Here is a 19,220-nt window from a genome sequence, read left to right as displayed (position 1 = left end):
TTTTATTGGCACTGTATTTACCATTGATAACCACTGGTAATAATTACCTAAACAGCTTTACATGTGCACTTCTTTATTTTTTTGGCTAAATTAGTAAAATTTGACAATTGCAGACATAATCAGTGGAATTAGCATAACAAATGCATAGTGCCATTTCTGGTTGCCTTTTTACTATATTTTTCTTTAGACTAAATAAATCCTGGTGCACTATGCCATGAAATACAGCTCTGGCTTTCAACCAGTGCATAATAAGCCATGGTGAACGCTGCTTTTGCATCTCAGCATACTGACAGGCTGCTCTTTGTTTCTTGCACATCCGTCCTTCCTCTATCCTGCCATGGTGGCGACAGAGAGCTACAAACATGAGATCCTCTCTCCCTCTCTCCTCCAGGGCGACATCCCGTTATCTGAGAGGAGGAGGAGAGAGAGAGAAAGAGAGAGAGAGGGTTGATCCAGCACACTGCCTCTCTGTTCTCACCCACAACTCCTCTGAGCAAGCGCCGGCTACTTCATGTTATCGAGACAGATATTCTGAAGAGAGGAGAGGAGGATCTATCGGAACAAAGCGGATTTATTCACATATTTACAACAAACACAGTAGAAATGGAGATTTATATGTAGCTTTCTGCAGTTTTTGGACACAGCTTCCTGCTTCTTCGCCTTGTTGCTCTATCAGAGATCTCATTGTGGACTGAGGATCGCCTCCTTTTGTGTTGCTCTGCAGTTGTTTATTCGCACAACTTCTGCCTCCTGTTTCTCAGAATAGGAGGTTTCATTTCTGTTTCTCTGGTTTCTGCCCAAACGGAATGAATGACAAAAACAAAGGAGGTTGATGTCCACAACTCTCCTACTCACCTCTTCTTCGCCTCGCCCAAGGAACGGAGGATCCATCTCCGGCAGAAGATGGAAAGCGGAGGCGGGACGGAATGCTCGGACAGCGGGAAGGCGCAGCACGCGGTGGCCGCTCAGGAGCAGCCTGAAGCCGCGGAGCTCTCTGCAGTGTTGTCCAATCAGCCCCAGGGCGGGAAGAAGAAGGTAAACCGGGCCCCGTCTCCGGCTAGACCGAAGGATGTGCCCGGGTGGTCGCTTACGAAGATCCGCGGAGGAATAGGGACCCCGACTCTGAGCGTGAAGCCGGGTGCTATACACCTGGGCAGCCGCATCTCCAGGCGGAGCCCCGTGGGGAGCCTCTCAGGAAAGGACGGAAAAACAGATAAGAAGCTGTCGAGCAAATCCTCCTTCTCATCGGGTGTTCTGTCCAAATCCTCAGCGGCAAAGGCAGCCAAAAGCGCCGGAGGGAGGAGGAAGGTGTCGGACGCAAGCATTGGATCTGACGACTTATCTAAGGATTCAGGCTGCACCACGGGGAAGCTTTCCCCAACAGACAGCAGCTCCGAGCTATCGGACTGTCCCTCTGAGGAAAACAAGCTCTCCACGGACGCTGTTAGCAGCGACACCGAATCGAGGAGCAGCCGGGGCGGTGGGCCGGATGGAGACAAGCCGCTCAGGGATGGCGTGTTGGCAGACAGAGCTAGCTTACAAGCCGCCAATAAGACCACCTGCTCAACCGCAGAGAAGGACTGCAAGGACCGGCTGTCCCTGGGTGTGGAGACCGGGGAAGGGAGCATATCCCCGGGTGATGAGCGCTCCGTCACCTCGTTTGATAGCAGGGTGCCAGCCAGTACATCCCTGGCTTTCTCAGACCTCACAGAGGAGTTTATGGACGGCATGCATGAAGAGTTTGTGCGGGAGATAGAAGAGCTGAGATCTGAAAATGATTACCTCAAAGTAAGTCTAATGTGTCAAATATATCAATCATCTTTCCTTTGACATGTCTCCCTAGTTTGGGGAAATGCTTTAAGGTGCCTCTAACTCACTACATGGATGTTGTCTGCATCTTCACTAGCAGATGAGCAAAACATGCAGCCTCAGTATGGCAGGTGTCAGATGTGTGTACTGTAGAGGAAATGTGCTGTAGGCTTACTGTAAAGATGAAGATGTTAGGTGGATGTAACGTTTTTGATTGATAATGGGATACTGTCAGCTGTGTTTGCTCATGCTATAGAGGTGAGAATGTTTTTACAGCCTGAGGGGTTGTCAGTCCCTGAAGCCTGCAGTGAAATTGGACTCTTCGGTCTGCAAATATTTGATCAGCAGTGGTTTAACATAACACCCTATTGTCTTTTGCTATTTGTCCATCCCGAAACAAGTAGACGAATGGATCCTGCATGCCTAATTCCTGCTTATTTGTACACTATTCTTTTTACATGTAATGAATTGCATGCTAAAAAGTTTCCCATTTGCAGCATCAGCAGGCTACTTGACTCCCTTTGTTCCAACAGACAACCACTTCCACATCAGCACTCATCACTGCCTCATCACGAGCAACCAAACTCACAGAGGAAGTGGAGGTCATCAGATTTTTGACATTAAAGGCATCTCTCAGCTCCAACACCCACAGGCAATGAAATGTTAAACACGTAGATCCACCAGTCAAGCTGATCCGTCCTGCCTTGAGAGTGATTGATTAGTGGGATTGATTACGTGAGCATGTCCCTAAGCACTAACTGCCCGTTACCAGACAAGCCAGTAATCGTCAGGGATTGATTAGGGGAGGGTGATTGATCAACGGCACATGTCAAAACAGGAAGACCCCCGTCTTTTCCCAGGGAACTTCCTAGGTGAGTTCTCACAGCTAGTTTTTAACAATCACAATGGGTTTGATGATACTTAAACATTTTTATTAGCTGCCCTTGCATACATTTGCCTTAGGGCTTTATTTCACCAATACTTCTGTATAACACTGATGGATATTATTGTATAACTTACTGGGGCATTCAACATTGTGATTCCATACATAGTCATAAACAACATCTACTTAATCTTAAGTGGTTTCAGAATGTTTTCTGGCCTTTAGGCAACTCGACGAGCCTGATTCACAGATGTATGATTCTGGATTTCTGTCGATATCCAACATGCCGATATTTACAAATTAATTTCAGCTGATACCAATATCAATACTGATATTTAAATGTAGTTCAGACTTGACACTTTAGTGTTTAAAACACACAATTAAAGGTTTGAGGATGAAACAATTAACACATTTTAGTTCTTAAAACCAGGGGTGGAAAGTACCTAGTTACATTGACTCAAATTACTGTAATTAAGTAGCTTTTTTGTGTACTTGTACTTTTTTGAGTCATTTTTAAATCACTAATTTTACTTTTACCTAAACATATTGAGGTATTGTATTTTATTATATTTTGAAAAGCATCAAGTACTGACTAGGGCTAGGCAATTAATCACGTATTAGATTAAATCGCAATATAGCCTTCTGCAATTTTTAAATTACAAAAGGTGCAATATTTCTTTAACCTGAAATTTGTGTAAAAATACCAGTTTCTAACTTTTTTTTTTGCTGCAGAGATGTTATGCATTACATATCATGCAATCATTCCAGTGCCATATATTTTCATTTTTGTATGTTTTTCTTGCTGTATATGAGAATTATATAAAAATTACCATTCCTTTTAAAACAACAGTTCATATCCAATTTGCAAAATGAGTCAAAATCATCACAATAAGATGTTTTTTTTTTTTCAAAATTGTTCAGCCCTAGTTCAATCTACGAATGTGTTTGCCATAGTATAGAATGAATTGTTGCTTGTTTTTGTTGGAAAATGCATGAGATGAGGAACTTGAGAAATAATCACATATTAAATCGCAATTGCAATCTTGGGTAAAAACATGGCAATTGGATCATTTTTCCAAATTGTTCAGCCCGAGTACTGAGTAAAAAATAAACACTAAAAGCCACAACAAGGAGGTTCAAGCTTTCTGCCAACAGCCATCATGTGACTTTCCCAACACATGAAGCTCAATACAAGCACACAGTGAGAGAATGATTCCATATCTCATCCCAAACCAGATGTTGCATTGTACTTTAGGTTAGATCACATCGTATTATAAACAACCTGGTTGGGGGTCCATATTTTCTTGTTGTTGTTGCACATTAAGGACAGGTCATATTTCACTGTGAAAGCCCTTTGGGTATCAAAAGTAGCTATTCAGTACATGTAGTACATTTTAAATGACTTGCTTTTTACCATTACTTGAGTGGATTTATAGACCAGTACTTTTACTTCTACTCAAGTAAATTTTAATCAGAGTAACCGTACTTTACTTGAGTACAATAGTCTGGTACTTATCCACTTCTGCTTAAACACACTTTAGGGTTTAAGGAATGATGATGAAAAAAGTCAAAGACTTCAGCTGCTGTAGGTCCAGACTTAAATGACACAAACATATTCATTTGTACAGCTAATAATTACATAGGCAGATTTTTAGAGCAAATATAGCCTATTGATTTTAAATAGGGGTGATAGGAAGAAATAATCACCAAGAAACACCTCTAGTTATTATTATGTGTTTAACAAATGAGTAAGAGGTTTTGCCTTGTAATGTGAAAGATGTTCTTTGGCTGATGTCATTGTAGTTATTGACTTAAAGTCAATCTATTGAATATCCTTTTTTACAGATTTAAGTTAAGCAGCTAAGATTTTATACATTTTTGGAGAGAAACAGGACATTTCAAAGCATAGGTCAATACTTCCTTTATTTATGAATGCCTAAATACTCAAGCATTTAAAAAGACAACAGAGAAAGCTGCTGTGTGTCTTATTTCTCTCTTATTTCCTTGGGTCTGAGGTACCATCCGTTGAGGATCCTAACACCAATGAAAGCCAGCAGGATAATTAATTAACCCAATCACCTCCTCCACTTGTGTTACAGTTAACACTCAGATCTCCACCACCAAGATTTCTTTATATTCAGTTATATTTTACAACCATGTCATTTTTAGATGTCATTAGGATTCTGGTATATGTTCTCATCTGTATTTCTGTTATTTTCTATGGGATATTGAGCTGCCTGAATATATAGGGCACAGTTGCATCAGAGCTACCTTACTGAACCACCCCAAAGCCTCATGGGAAGCCTTGCAGTGAAGCGAGGCTGCTTGTGTCGTTGTTGCAGCTGTGCAGAACACCTGCTCTGTAATCTACAGATCAAAACAACATATGTGTTTGCGTGATTTATTTCTAGTTTCAGCCTCTAATTCAAACTCTGAAATTCCCTTTCCAGGTTGACATCATTAGCGCTCATCCTTCTTCTCTTTGATTTCATACTGTAGCCTTTGAACTCAGTATTTTTTTAATATATCACTGCTGTACGATGTTTCCACACGGTAGGATTCAGATACTACTGGCTGCCGGAATCTGTGTAACATAGTTTTTGTGTAGGTTTATCCCATAAACAGTTGGATTAGTTTTGTATCTGACTGTTATTTCTAATGCCACCTTTTTGGCATTAGGGTTGTAATACAAAGGAAATGTATGTGTGTTATTTCAACAGTCCTCACTCATTCACTCACTGCAGGTTTTGTTAAGATGTATTAAAGAAGGTCTATCAATCTAACTATTGTCTTTTAAACATGGTGTACTAAAAAAGAATAAATGACTTTGGCAATCTTAGCTCTAACTCATCGGAAACTTTAACATCAAATCAGTTATTATTTGTGTCTGCAAGGGCTTTGCACACAATAACAACATGTAGGTCTTAACTGTTGGCCTCATGTTAATGCTGTCAGACTCACAGAGACAGGGCTTGGGTTAATTTTTGGGAATGCGTGTCCTGTGACTTTCATTTCAGCAGTTTAACACGTGTATGCTCAGCAAATGCAGATGACTTTTTTCTACCATATTCATAATGTCCATTTTATGTTCTCTGTAGAAATGAGACCTGCCAAACAACATGCCAGCAATTGTTTTTTTTTTTTGTTTTTTTTTTTTGGGAAGACTTGCTTTGCCTTTATCAAATTGGACGGCTGAAGAGAGAAAGGAAAACCTGAAAGAGAGTGGGGGAAGACATGCACCGAACATGCACCAGGATATTTGATCCTGCAACCAGTGCACTGAGGTCTTCAGCCTCTGTGTATGACCGCCTGTTCTACAAACTGGGTTTAACTGTGCCCAAGAACTCTGGTCATTTTAATGATTGATAGTATCAAAGAGATGAATGCACAGTGGTGTAGTGGGTACTGTGCCTCACTCTTCTTGTAGGAGAGGGCCTTTCTTTGCAGAGAAATGCATGAATGGGTGCTCTCTGGTTACTCTTACCAAAGACCTAAAACATGCATGTTAGGCTAACTAATGACTAACATTCCAGCCAACTGTGACCCCTAATGGGGTCAGCAGTATAAATAAACAGATGGACAGTACTGAGATGTACTGAAGCATTAAAATACTCTTGATCTTCAGGCATATTTTTTAATGAAGCTCTGCAATGCCAGAAGAGTCAGAGACATTACCAACATTTTTGTGCAATTCAGAATGGATTTAAGGGTTTGGCTGAAATGTTGGGCAATTGAAACAAGAGGTCACTCAGTATTTGGTGCCCAGGACTGTGTTATAGAAGGTGTAAATTTTGGTTAGATTTTTACTATGGTTGTATCAAATTTTGGGGGGGGGGGGGGGGGCAGGGGGAGGTTAGCAGAATCATAATCTACTCTATGTTTTACATTTAACCTGAATAATGACCACTGTTATCAGAGCAACAAAATGTAATTTTATTTATTAATGCTGTAGTACAATATAGCCCTTTTCAAGATGTAAACCCCTTTTCTTAAAACAGAGTTACCTTTTTATGTATTGATAACAATGTGGGTGAGCACAGCAAACTAAACCATTTGGAAAGCAATGACATGACATCAGGATGCCAGAAAATAACAGTACAAAAAACTTTGACAACATTAGTGGAAAAGGATTAAATGTGTGAAATGACACAAAAATGAAAAAAGGTGGCAAAAATGGGCTGAAAGTGGTAACAAAGTATTCAGGGCAGAAAAGTTGTGAAAATGGGTTCAAAGTGACAGAAATAACCAAATATGTTTCAGAAGTGTGAATTACTTGTTAAAAGTGGAAAAAATGTGATGTAAATGGGTTAAAGTGGCAACAAATTTGCAAAAAAATGGGTTAAAAGTGGCAAATAGATGTTACAAGTGGCAAGAAGTGGTGAAAATGGATTATAAGCATCAAATAATTTGGTGTGAAAAGTGGTAAAGATGGGTTAAAAGTGCCAGAAATAAGCAAAAATGGGTTAATAGTGGCAAGTAGTTGTTGAAAGTGGCAAAAAATGTGGTGAAATGGGTTAAAAGAGGCAAAAATAAGCAAAAAAAAAAAATGCACTAAAAGTTGCAAATATGCACGATCAAATAATTTTAACATCAGACCCCACAATACCTTGAAACACTTTCCAGCTCCAAAATGAGTTGACTGTTAGCCAGTGTTTGCACCAATGCTACTGAGCCAACACACATGCACTTTCACTGTAGATAAATCACAAATGCCTGATCTCTGTATTTCACCCAGGCCCACTGATTCAAACAAATTCAGTGTAGTCATAAAATATTTGGGTTTTTGATTCCATTTAAGAAAATCGTAAATGATATGAAGATATATAAAAATGGATTTGAATAAAATTAAACAGTAATAGCTCTGGTTGTCTACCTGGAGTTTGCATGTACAGAGCTCAGGCCTGCTAAAGGTGGTGGAGCTATCTAAGCTGTGATGGGCATGTGATTGGATAGGTAAGATAAACGAGGTCTGTGTGTTGGTGGACAATGAGAGCTAGTATGGAGAAGGGTGGCTCTGGGACACTGTAGCTCACTGTCAGCCTCCTTGAGATGTCATGGGACTAAACAGACTAAACACTAGTGAGGGGGTTTCCCCTTGACACCCTGGTGATATTCTGGCTCTTGTTGCCTGTCTGGCTCTTGGACTGTGTAGTATGGTGGGCAGTATAGGCATTGACACTGCCTGGAGCTTTTATGTTGTCTGGTTCTGTTGAGACTGCTTGTCTGTTTGGGTTGAGGTGGCAACTAAGAGCTGTGCTGTAGGTTATGTAATTTACCAGTCCTGCATAAGAACGTAATTGGGATTAGGGGTCTTTTCACTGAGGACTTATCCTTGCATGAGAGGATAAGTATCTTGTGTTTATCTTATATTAACAGCGTAAGCAGCAATAAAAATAACAGTAAGAGTGAAATGATTGCCACCACTTCCATGAATGTTTGTAATAATATTACTTTTGGATGGTAAGTCTAAAGAAATAAAATCTCAGGGTCTGCTAAGAGTATAATTTGATACTTTATGAAATATCCATAATCTCTGTTCCTCTAAAATGTACATAAGATTGTTGATACTTCTCTCTTATGTCTGTACACAGAAGCAAGCGAGCTCTGCTTTCAAAAGAGACATCAAAATAATCAGGTTTATTTAAAAAGGAGCAGCTGTAAAGCAAAAGTTCAAGTGCCACTTTATAAGAAGTGTTGTCTTTCTCTATTCTCACTGTAGTCAGTGTCTTTATTTTACAGTTATGTGCTAAATAATGTGAATGTATTACAGGGATGTGGTGGTTTATGATTTGATTCATAGCTCTAGAAACATGATAGACTTATGACATAGTGCTATCAGTCTTACACTATCAGTCTTACAGTATCAGTCTTACAGTATTAGTCTTACAGTAGGTAGTGAGGACTATTATCACAGCACATGTGCCTTAGCTCTCATTTCTGATACTGACCTGTCTGGCTCATTAATACAGACATCTGATTGGCTGATTTCACTCTCCTGACTGTCTGGTTTCCCTCATAACACAAATGAACTAAATCATCTTCTTTAGTTAGCTGTAAAAAGGAGGTCAGTAGACCACCACTCTCTTCTTTCCCTCCCTGTCTCTTACCACATTAACTTGTGATTCCCCTGCTCCTTGTCCTCACATCCTCACTTCCTACTGTCATGCTTTATCTCCCTCCATATCAGTGTTTATCTCATGATGTGTCCCATTCCTTTTTCTCTTGCAGATATGTAAGCCAGTGGTAAATGCATTGCAGACTCATCCATTTTCACTCGATCTATAAATCTTTTCACGAGATTACAAACACAAGCCCTCCCCATAAACACACATAGATTTTGCTGCATGCCAAAGCACATACATTACCTTAATTGTAAACACATTTTGTGCAATAAATAAACAAGCATAGACACTTCCTTCCCACTGCTTCCTTATTCCTCTACTCCTTCATGCTGTCTTTTTCCACACACGCACTCTCTTATTCCCAGGGCTCATTGTTGCTACTCTTCAAGCTCTGCAGATCCTGACCCACATTCTGCACTGTAGTAAATTATGACAGCACTTCTACTACTACTATCACAGTAGCTCTAACTCCTTTTGCCTAGTCTGCTTAAACATTCTGCATTCACACAAAGACTTTTGCAGATGCAGACATTACACACTCTCAGAAGAACACAATTGTGTAACACCCGACAGGCTGTTCATGAAGCCCAGCGACCCAGATTTTTTTCATGTGGGTGTGGTTCATTTGAGTGCAGACATGCACTAAAAAAGTCCTGCACCTTAAGTAATATTCTTAAGGATGATGCAAATGATGCTGTCAGGCTGAAATCAATCACATAAGTGTTTTGGATTATATTTCTAGAGTGTTTTTTTTCCACTAGAGTTCCAAAGTTTCTGAAAACTCTATTTTTGCTTCATTTTTTGAAAGTGAAGGAAATCAGTTACATTTGCTTTTCAAATTCCCCGTAGGAGTGACAACATTGGCATTTTAAACTTCAGTAAGATATGAGTAAAAAACAAAAGTTTCAGATATTGTTTTGGTACTATTGCAATAAAAAAACCTAAGTAAAGGTGGTGTAATCTCTGGTTTAAATTGATAAAATATGCAGACAACCTTCTGCACCCTGTCAAAATTGCACAAATATGTTGTGGCACCAAAAATGTTGCAGACTACTTGTGAAATTTAGACAGAGCTCTCTCTTTCTCTTACAGCAGCTTTTGGTTGACGTATGAATGGCGCTCCATCCATCTGCAGGGCTTTCCATGAGCACCAGCTGTCAGCCAAACAACAGACAGTCTTTTATTTACAGCCAGCTTCTATTTTTCCTATTTAGGTGTTTTTACAGTGGGCTGCTCGGTGGCATTTGGTTCAGTGTTTGAGAACGTTCAAGAAGGTTCCTGGTTTAAATCCTGGCCCATGCATATTCCCTCTATCCATGCATGGGTTCCCTCCGGCTACCCTGGCTTCCTCTCACAGACCTTAGGTTGATTGGTGACTCTAAATTGCCCGTAGGTGTAAGTGTGAACATGACTGCTTGTCTGTCTCTATGTGTCAGCCGTGTGATTGATTCTTTGTCAAGAAACATACATGATTCCTGGTTCTAAATATTTTTTTTTAACAGTTATAAAGTGGCACTTATTGCTGTTGTTTATATTTGGCGGTGTGGCTGTTCTGGGATCCCCCTGCCTTTCTGTGAGCCTCAAGCATAAAGCAGGAACAGTGCACATTACCTTTCCTATGCTTACAAGGGAAGCCTGAGGCAGGGAGAAAAGCAACAATAAACCCAGAGCAGAGCAGTCATCTGACAACAGAATGACACTGATAAAGTCAGAGGCAGAATAAAGGAGGAGCTGGGGTGGAGCAGGGTTACAAAAACTGGCTTTCAGAGGGAGCAGCAGAGTGTAGCCAGGCTAGAGCTGTTTAAATATGGCCGTATAAGTGCAATAAGCCTATAGCATGCTAAAAGCGAATCAGCTGGCCATAAGCTGTTTAGGGTCTGCGTGAGATCAGCTGATCTCAAATATATGGCAGCACTTGACTCCTTGGCCTTCCTGAACTACTGTTATGTGCTCAATTTTTGCTTCTTCACTTTGGGCAGCCTTGAACAGTTTTCTAATGAGATTGTCCTTTAAATCAAACCATTTTTAAAATGACCATGTGAAAAAAAGCAGATCATTTCTGTCAAGGGCATCAACTTTATGTATTAAATTGCTGATGTTTTATTTATACTTTGTAAGTCTGTTTTCCTCACACTATAAATTTCCCAAATCACAGCTATGGGCAATTTAGAGTCACTAGTTAACCTAATATGCATGTAGACTATGGGGAGAAGCCATGGTATCCAGAGGGAGCCCATGCATCCAAACTCCACAAAGAAAGGCTCTGTCTGACAGGGATTGAAACTAGGAACCCCTGTGTTGTTGGGCAACAGTGATAACCACAGCATCACCATGCAGCCCTGAATGAAAATCTGTAGTTAAATGATCAGTACTGTTTGAAACTTCATTGAATAAGAGTTTTTCTTTTCATTTAAAAGCAGGAGGTTCTAAGGAATATCATAGTATTGAAATGTTTTACCACTGCATCTTGCTCCCTACTCCTGGTTGAGAGAGAGAAAAGGAAGAATCAATAGAGTATCTTATTGCATTACTCAGTTCACCATTTTGTTTCTACTTACAGATATAGATCACTGTTTCTGATGACCTCTTTTATCTGACATGAGAGAATATTACATTTCAGCTCACTTTAAGAAGGCACTAATTGTTGTAATAATGATCCTGATAATGTGGACGATGAAGACATGGATGTGGTGCCTAATGACACTGAGCAGTGATTTATTAGATTGGTTACAACTGTTTCAAGGTCAATGGAAGATGATTTTAAGATGATGATTGTCTTGCATTTATGACAAAGACACTAAAGCTTTTATGACTCCTCTTGAACATTAAAATGCTCTTTTTATGACCCACATGTGTGCAGTAATGCTGCCTGCACAATGAGCTACAGTAAAAGATGCTGATATTGGAGTCTCTTCTTTTGCATGTTGTTATTAAAGGATTTCTTGGTTGATAATACTTCATGTACACTTACAAACTCTCTCTTTTCTTCCCTGTGTCCAGGATGAGATGGAGGAGCTGAGGTCTGAGATGCTGGAGATGAGGGACATGTACATGGAGGAAGACGTCTACCAGCTGCAGGAACTACGACAACAGCTGGAACAGGTACAGCTCTCAGCATTCTCATTAAATCTGTGATCTTTTTGATATATTGGTTTGCAAGTTTTAAGAAAATTAAGCAGACAGAGGCAGCTTTTCTAGCAGGTATGAAAGATAGCCAGAACTCCGTTGTCACTTCAGAGGTGCGAAGCAAAACCAGCTGCATTGTGGGGATTAGAAACGATGTTTACCACTTAAAATCAAGCAAAAAATCTCAACCTTCTATTTATTTTGTTTGTGTCCTAAAAATGTTGTCTGTGGTAATTTATTGACTTCTTTCTCGTCTTGTACTGCTTCCCTGTCACAGGCAAATAAGACCTGCCGCATCCTGCAGTACCGGCTTAGGAAGGCAGAGCGGCGCTCTCTCCGTGTCGCCCAGACAGGGCAGGTGGATGGAGAACTGATACGAACTCTGGAGCAAGATGTCAAAGTAAGTGAACACTATGGAGTCTAATCAAAATGACTATAGAGTGGAGGAAAGTGGGACAGCTGATGACGAGGCTATATCAAGGTTGTTTTTTGAGCTTACCTGTATTCAGATAAGACAGTGGATTGTCATAAATCAAGGAGAGAGTGGGCAATGACAACCACTGAAGGAGCCGTAGGACAGATTTAAACTCGTACTTCCTGCTTCATGGAACACTAGGGATCAAGATTGAAATCCGGGTCTGAACTGTTCCGTGTTTTTCAAATACCCTAAAATAAATAGCATTTTAGATTATCGATACTGCTATTGAGTCTTACAATATAAAGATATAACTAGAGTAAAAAATATGCATCAGTTCTTGCTAAGGGAACATAAACTGAAAGGACATCAGTATTGTGCATCACATTACACCAGAATGTGGTACCTTCAGCTGTTGGATTGAGGAAGAAAGAGTCCGCCTGCGAGTCACATGCAATCATTTCTGCCTGCGCTGGGAGTAACATGCATTTGTATCACTCTCTTCAGCTGCTTCAGGAGAGATTTCTTCTTCAGCTGCTCAGATAAATGCTGAAAGTGCTGCCAAATTTTGTAGTCAGTCCTGTTTGTAAAAAATATTAATCCAGTGTAGAAATCTGTGGTGGAATCTGCAGAATTCCCATTAATTAGTGAAATTAACGGGCTAAAAGACAGAAAATATGATGCGTTCAGGTACCCTCAGTAACTGAGATGACTGTATTCTATATGTTATGATGTGTTCAAATGTCATATAAAAATGGGAAGATTTAGTTTTTGACGAGACACTTCAGTAAATACAGTTGTGGATGTGAAGAATGTGTTTGTATCTGAGTAATATAAAATAGACTTGATAGACTGAATCATAACTTTATAACCCAAGCACCACTCAACTGAGACCACTTGTAGTTTAAATATTTGCCCTCATTTTGTCTTCCCACCAAACTATAGAAAAGTGTTGATAAGGACTCTGATCAATAAGGAGTATGGATAAGAAAGAATTTCCCTGTGGGGACAACAAGGTCTGGTCTAAAATTTTTACCATTTCATTTATAGTCTCATTTTTTGTATGCATAGTCACTGTTCCTCTGAACACTTGAAAAAGGTAGCTAGAAGGTAAATTTAGCTTTGGCTCTTTTTAAGCCTTTATCCTCCAGAGATCTAAAATTCATTTGTGTTAAATTTTTAATTTCAGTTTGTTGTTTGCTTGTAATTTTTGAAAGGCCACTCTCAAATAGATTTATCTTTTAATTATTCTCAAAATATAGACAATGTATTGGAATAAAAGCTAATTTTATGCATATAAGAGATTAGGCTGCACCATTTCCACCAAATCACATCTGATCTGTACAGTCACAGTATTTTCTAATCTAGCTCTGCCGACAATACTGAGCCATTCCAACTAAAACCAAACTTTTTGCTACTCCTCAGTGTACCATCTCTCATCTTAATACCTTTATTTTGCTATCAAGAATTTACCAGTTACCTGAGCAGGAAATGCCACTTTTAATTTGGATTATGACCTGAAAACAGCACATGATAAATGAATCAGTATTGCCTAAGCTTTAGGGACGTTAAATATAGGTGATTGTTGCTTCACATTTGTGGCATTTTGTTTTGAATGATGTCGAGACAGCTCTTCTGACCCACTTTCTTCACACTGTAGAAGTCACGCAAGCACAGTGAGGTCAGGCTTCCTCTAAATTGCTGAAGGAATTCCCCTTATTAAGTGCAATATGTACTAATTGTTACACTTAGTGCCACATTAGGACTCTTGGTTGACATCAGACAAGCATGTTAACACAGATAAAAATGACACACACAAACCCAAATACACACTGATACATATAGAAAATGCTCTTTTACAAGCGTCCTTCGCTGCACATTCATGTGTCATCTCATCCACTTCAGGAATCCGTGGTAAAGGCCAGATATACACAAACATTGAGTGCAGGCTGAAGCTTCATGGCTGTTTTCTGTCACGCTGACCCTGGAGTATAGACACACTCCGTCAAATTCACAACGTTCCACCAACATTTTCCATGTGATAGAGGATACAATGGGCTCTTTATATCCTCAAGGAGAGAGAGCGTGTGTGGGAGAAAGAGACTGTGATGTCACGCTCCGGACTTTTGCCGGCTGTTGCTGTCTGTCTCCCTGAGCCTGTCTCACCATCTGGTTGTTGTGGAAAAAGGAAGCAAGGAAGGAAGGGAATGGGGGGAAAGGAGGAGCGTACATCCTGTGTCAGTGAGTGTGGGTGTTGAAGCTGTAAGGAAGAGGGGGGATTGGTCACTGTTTGAAAATTCAAATCAGCCAATCACAGAGAGAGGATGAGGCAGGGAGGGGAAAAACGCTTACGAAGAGTAATTCAAAAATCAAAGAAACAGTGACAAAAGTCAGAAATTATATGGACAGAAGAATCAAGAGAACATGAGGGTCTGCAGGAAAGAGGACTTAAAACACAGGCTCCTTAAAAATACTCAGGCAGACAGACCTCTCTCTCAGGACATGGTTGATTGTGTTTCTTGCTGCTAAGGCCGAAAACACAGTAGCCAGGTGAAATTACACCATGCTCCTTGTGTGTTAGTGTTTTGCTGTGCTTGTGTGTGCATGCATGCATTAGTTCCATGCTAAGCTCCTCTTTTGAAATCCTCTCACGGTCACTCCTCTGTTTATTCTGGTAACTTTTTCATGAGCCTTATAAAAACAGACACTCACTCCTGCCAGCATGACTCATCACACACTCATCTCTACTGGAAAATAACTTCGCAGCATTTAAAGGAAGACAATTGTTATGAACAGTTCAATGTAGTCTTTAAAGCCCATCATCTTAAGCTGATTCAAGAGTATTATCCAACATTTATATATTTGGTAAAGATTCCAGTAAAAGCAAAATTAAACATCAACATCCTCTATTTTTCTCAAACATATTCTAGCAGGCAGATTCCAGAGTCATTTTGCAAATGCTGTACACTCCTGAACATTTTTGAATACATTGTCAGCTTATATCACTCCCCATTTTACATTTTCCTTGATTGCCATGCTGTTTTCCCTCATCGGTTCAATCCCATAACCTGACTGACGGACTGTTTCATATCTTGATTACATTAAATATATTTCACATACATCTAGGAAACCTCCCATAGAAAGCATTTGAGAAGGGCAGGACTTTAAAAAAAATCTCAGAAACTGACTGGGTGATGAACTGGATTGTCTGTCACATTTATTTCGAGCCAATCAGAGAGACAAGACAAAATAAGGTCGGCATTAGCAGGTCCAATAGTAACCTGAGCTTGCAGGCAGATGCTAGTTTATGAAGAATGAAGCTTGTTGGTAAAGTTTTAGTTTGGGGGATTGATGTAAAGGTTCGAAGTTCATTTTATAGTCAATCTGTGCATGTTTTGACCCATTTGGTAGATAAATTAAAGCATCTGAAAGACTAATGTGGTTATTGCATGTATGACAAAGGATAAAGGGCTGGTTCGCAGAAAAAAAAAAAACGCAAGGGCACAAAAGCCGTTATATCTATCAGCTTTCAGCACAACTAAAACCCACATATGACCACCATAAAACTGCTGCTATACTAATGATACATCTGAGCTAAATGCTACACCTCCGACAAACAATTTACTAGGCAGGGGGAGGTAAAATAGTGAGTAAAGTTTGGGGTAAAAATGCAGCTGTTTATGTTCACACAAGCTGCATAACCCAACATTTTGGGGAAATTTCCTGAATTTTTGTATTTGAGTATTTGAGTCTGTCCAAGTATTCTCTTAAAGTCAACAGCATACTAGCTACAGCAAGCTAGTTGGTTACCAACCCATCAAGTTTGAGCCACGTAAATATATCTAAAGCTATATTGACGATGTAAATAACAAAGCATAGCGGTATCATCAAACCATGGCCAGATAATTTTGAGCTAGCCTGCATGCTAACAGCATATCAGTATAATGCTAAGCTGCTCCCTGAGCCACATACACAAAAGATGGTATCATTTAGCTGACCAGCAGTTAACTAACAGAAGCTGGAAATTTCTAGATGCCATTCAGGTATGTGATTCCCGGTGCTCCTTGTAGTTGGAATACTGACACAGAAACTTGGAAGGAGCGTTAGCACTCCTAGTCACAAATTTATAGCAACTAGAGCATGCTCAACTTTAACATGATGCCATTCTCAGCTCTTACACCTGACTTCTAAGGCAAATAAAACTCGCCATTGGTTAAGCTCACACAATATTAAGCTAAGTAACCTTAGTTGTGGAGTTTTTTCAAGTCCAGGCTAAAAAAATAACATAGAAGGCTAGATATTAACATTTCTTTTAAGGCTAAAGAAAGTTCCGCCAACTGGAGCCCCCAAGGCTTCTTAAATGGATATTTTTGATTGGGTTGGGTTGTATGAAATACATAGAATTCAATGTGTTTCCACTTTGTTAAGAAATCGCTTTGAGAAGCTAGGCTATATAGCACCGTTTACAGATATATTTTCTCAGCCTAATTTAGCAAGTTTAAGGTAAAAAATTGGCCAAAAAACTCTGTCAGCTATTGAGATGCAAAACTGAGCTGAAGTATGTAGTTTGAACCCAGTTTAATGGTGTTTTCTTTGCCAAGTAGCTTACCAGATACGCTGAGGCAGAGGAGCCTGAAGGCCAGAGCTTGCATTGCAAAATACCAGCTTCCATGTCAAATGCAATGGCTTTCTGGGTGAAACATTATGAATATTGATAAAGTGTACAATTGAGCCAGCATTTTTTACCTTAAACTCACTAAATTAGACACAGAAATTATATCTGTGAACACTCTATATAGCATAGCTTCTCAACGCGATCTCCACAAAGGGGAATCACACACTGAAATCTCTGGAGGCTAATGGTACTACTATCACCAAGTACCTCATCCTATCCAACTTCAAAAAATCTCAAATATCCCTTTAAGAGTAATATAGGAAGACATAAGATCGCTATCCAAAACAGAATTACATACCTTGAAAATATTCAAATACAATGATACAAATCAATCTTAGTTTGCTCAGCTTTGCACACATCATAGAAAACTCCTCATGTGAGTACAAGTAGGTATTTCTTTGTATATTGGGAGGCCAAAATGATAGTTATGACTAACTGAAGCCTTTTATGTGTGTTTACTATACCAGGAAAGATTGCAGCAAAGCTGGATCCAAAGATGCATGGAGGAAACTTCAATATTGAGTGCTTTATTTATTGGTATAGGTGTGATAGCTTATCAGAAATAAGCTTAATATCCCCTGAATTTCCTGCACTCAGATACTAAGAATCAACTTCATTGTACAAGACTATGCAAATTGCTACATTTTAGAATAAATGAGCCCCTTTTGCAGTTAATATATTCATGCGAAAGGAAGGACTCATACATTTGTTAAAATTTCTGTGTGTTTCTGAGTTTTTTTCTCTCTACTGGACAGATTGAACTGGAGTTGTATTACACAGTTCAACTTGACCTTGACTTGCTGAGCTGCTGAGCAGCTTTACATAGAAATTGGCTTAACTGCTGTTCAGTCTCTGATTTGATGTCTCCCTGGCATGCAAATGTGCACAAACTGGCAAATGCACACACTCAGATTTGAACTGGCATGCTTGAATACACACATACTCTATCACAGTCTCTCATTTTTCCTCACAGAAACCATCACAGTTCCTCTTTCTAATTCTCCTTCTGTCTCTGGTTCATTTGACCCATGGCTCCTCCTTTAGGAAGAGTTTGGGGCTGATGAACAGATGGTTTAAAGACAGAATGAGAACTGTGTTTGTATAAATGTTTGTCACATGAATATTTTGGGACAAAAGCATCTCCTTGTGTACATCACATGCTCTGATTTGTTTAGTTGTAAAAAAAATCTTGGCATGTGACAACTGGCATGTGACTGTCTAAGTGTGTGTGGTGTGAGTGTGTATTGTAAGGTTTCAGCAGGGTTAATACTAACAGAATCTCCAGGAGAATATCTGACATCATTTCCTGTCCCACTCACACACTGCTCTCATTCCCACAGGCTGTATGCATCTGGACACTCACACAGGGAAGCACAGGAAATAGTTGTTAGGATTCCCATTCCGTCAACACACCAGTTAAACTTTTGAACCGAAGAGCTGACTATTAACTAACGCTGATTTCAAAGACAATAGTATGTGAATGCTATGATTATGAATGATTTAACTGAAGGGATCATTGAAAGCATATTGAGGACGTACACATCTGTTTAGTCTTTGTGCCTTAAGGACAGACAAGTCTAGAGTGTGTTAAGCTGAGCTTTGCACATAGTGTGAAAGCAGTGTGGAATTTGAAGTCTCCATGCTGGTTGATGCCCAAATAAGGAGAATCTTCAGACCACGGCAGTAGGGGCTGTTAACCATGACAGCTTTGTGCTGTTATTGTAATATCAATGCACATGGCGCCAAAGAAAGCCTGAGCCATTAGAAATGTAAATATTATATATACAATAAATGTAATTGTTTGATGTGGTTCACTGTTTGTAAGACCAAGCTTTCCTTTACAGTCCTTTCAGCTTGAATTTTGTATTCCTCATTGTTATTTATTTATATATATTCTATCTATTAGATGGACAGAGTGACATCTGTCTAGGAGTGCAGTCAAAATATTTAGAGCTCCTGAAGCTGCTGGCTGCGCTTTGGGTGATAAATCCTGCCTCCTCCATGTTAACAGATGGGGGACATGGTAGTTGAAACACACTCAAACCCATTATTTCATAATTGTAATAATAATGTTGATTTATGTCCAAGAGGTCATCTTTCTGTTTGGCTATGTTTTAAGTAGGTTTTTGATCTAAAAAGGACAGTATGTGGCAGGGGTGCAATATATTGTTGGTAAGATATCATTACTGG

The 19,220-nt window shown here is 39.6% G+C and overlaps 1 protein-coding gene across 2 annotated transcripts in view; it reads left to right on the top strand.

Moving 5' to 3' along the window:
* Window positions 1–499: 499 nt before the first annotated feature.
* Window positions 500–19,220, top strand: part of soga1 (suppressor of glucose, autophagy associated 1) — a 150,580-nt gene continuing 131,859 nt past the window's right edge. For both annotated transcript variants that reach the window (XM_041798930.1, XM_041798929.1), the window contains exons 1-3: window positions 500–1,788; window positions 11,815–11,916; window positions 12,218–12,340. In XM_041798930.1, the coding sequence (XP_041654864.1) occupies window positions 811–1,788; window positions 11,815–11,916; window positions 12,218–12,340 (1,203 nt within the window). In that variant the 5' untranslated portion in view covers window positions 500–810. The remainder of the gene's footprint in view (window positions 1,789–11,814; window positions 11,917–12,217; window positions 12,341–19,220) is intronic.

Source organism: Cheilinus undulatus, linkage group 11 (genome assembly GCF_018320785.1).
Source record: "Cheilinus undulatus linkage group 11, ASM1832078v1, whole genome shotgun sequence".
Classification (NCBI taxonomy): domain Eukaryota; kingdom Metazoa; phylum Chordata; class Actinopteri; order Labriformes; family Labridae; genus Cheilinus; species Cheilinus undulatus.
This window is presented reverse-complemented; position numbering and strand designations above follow the sequence as displayed.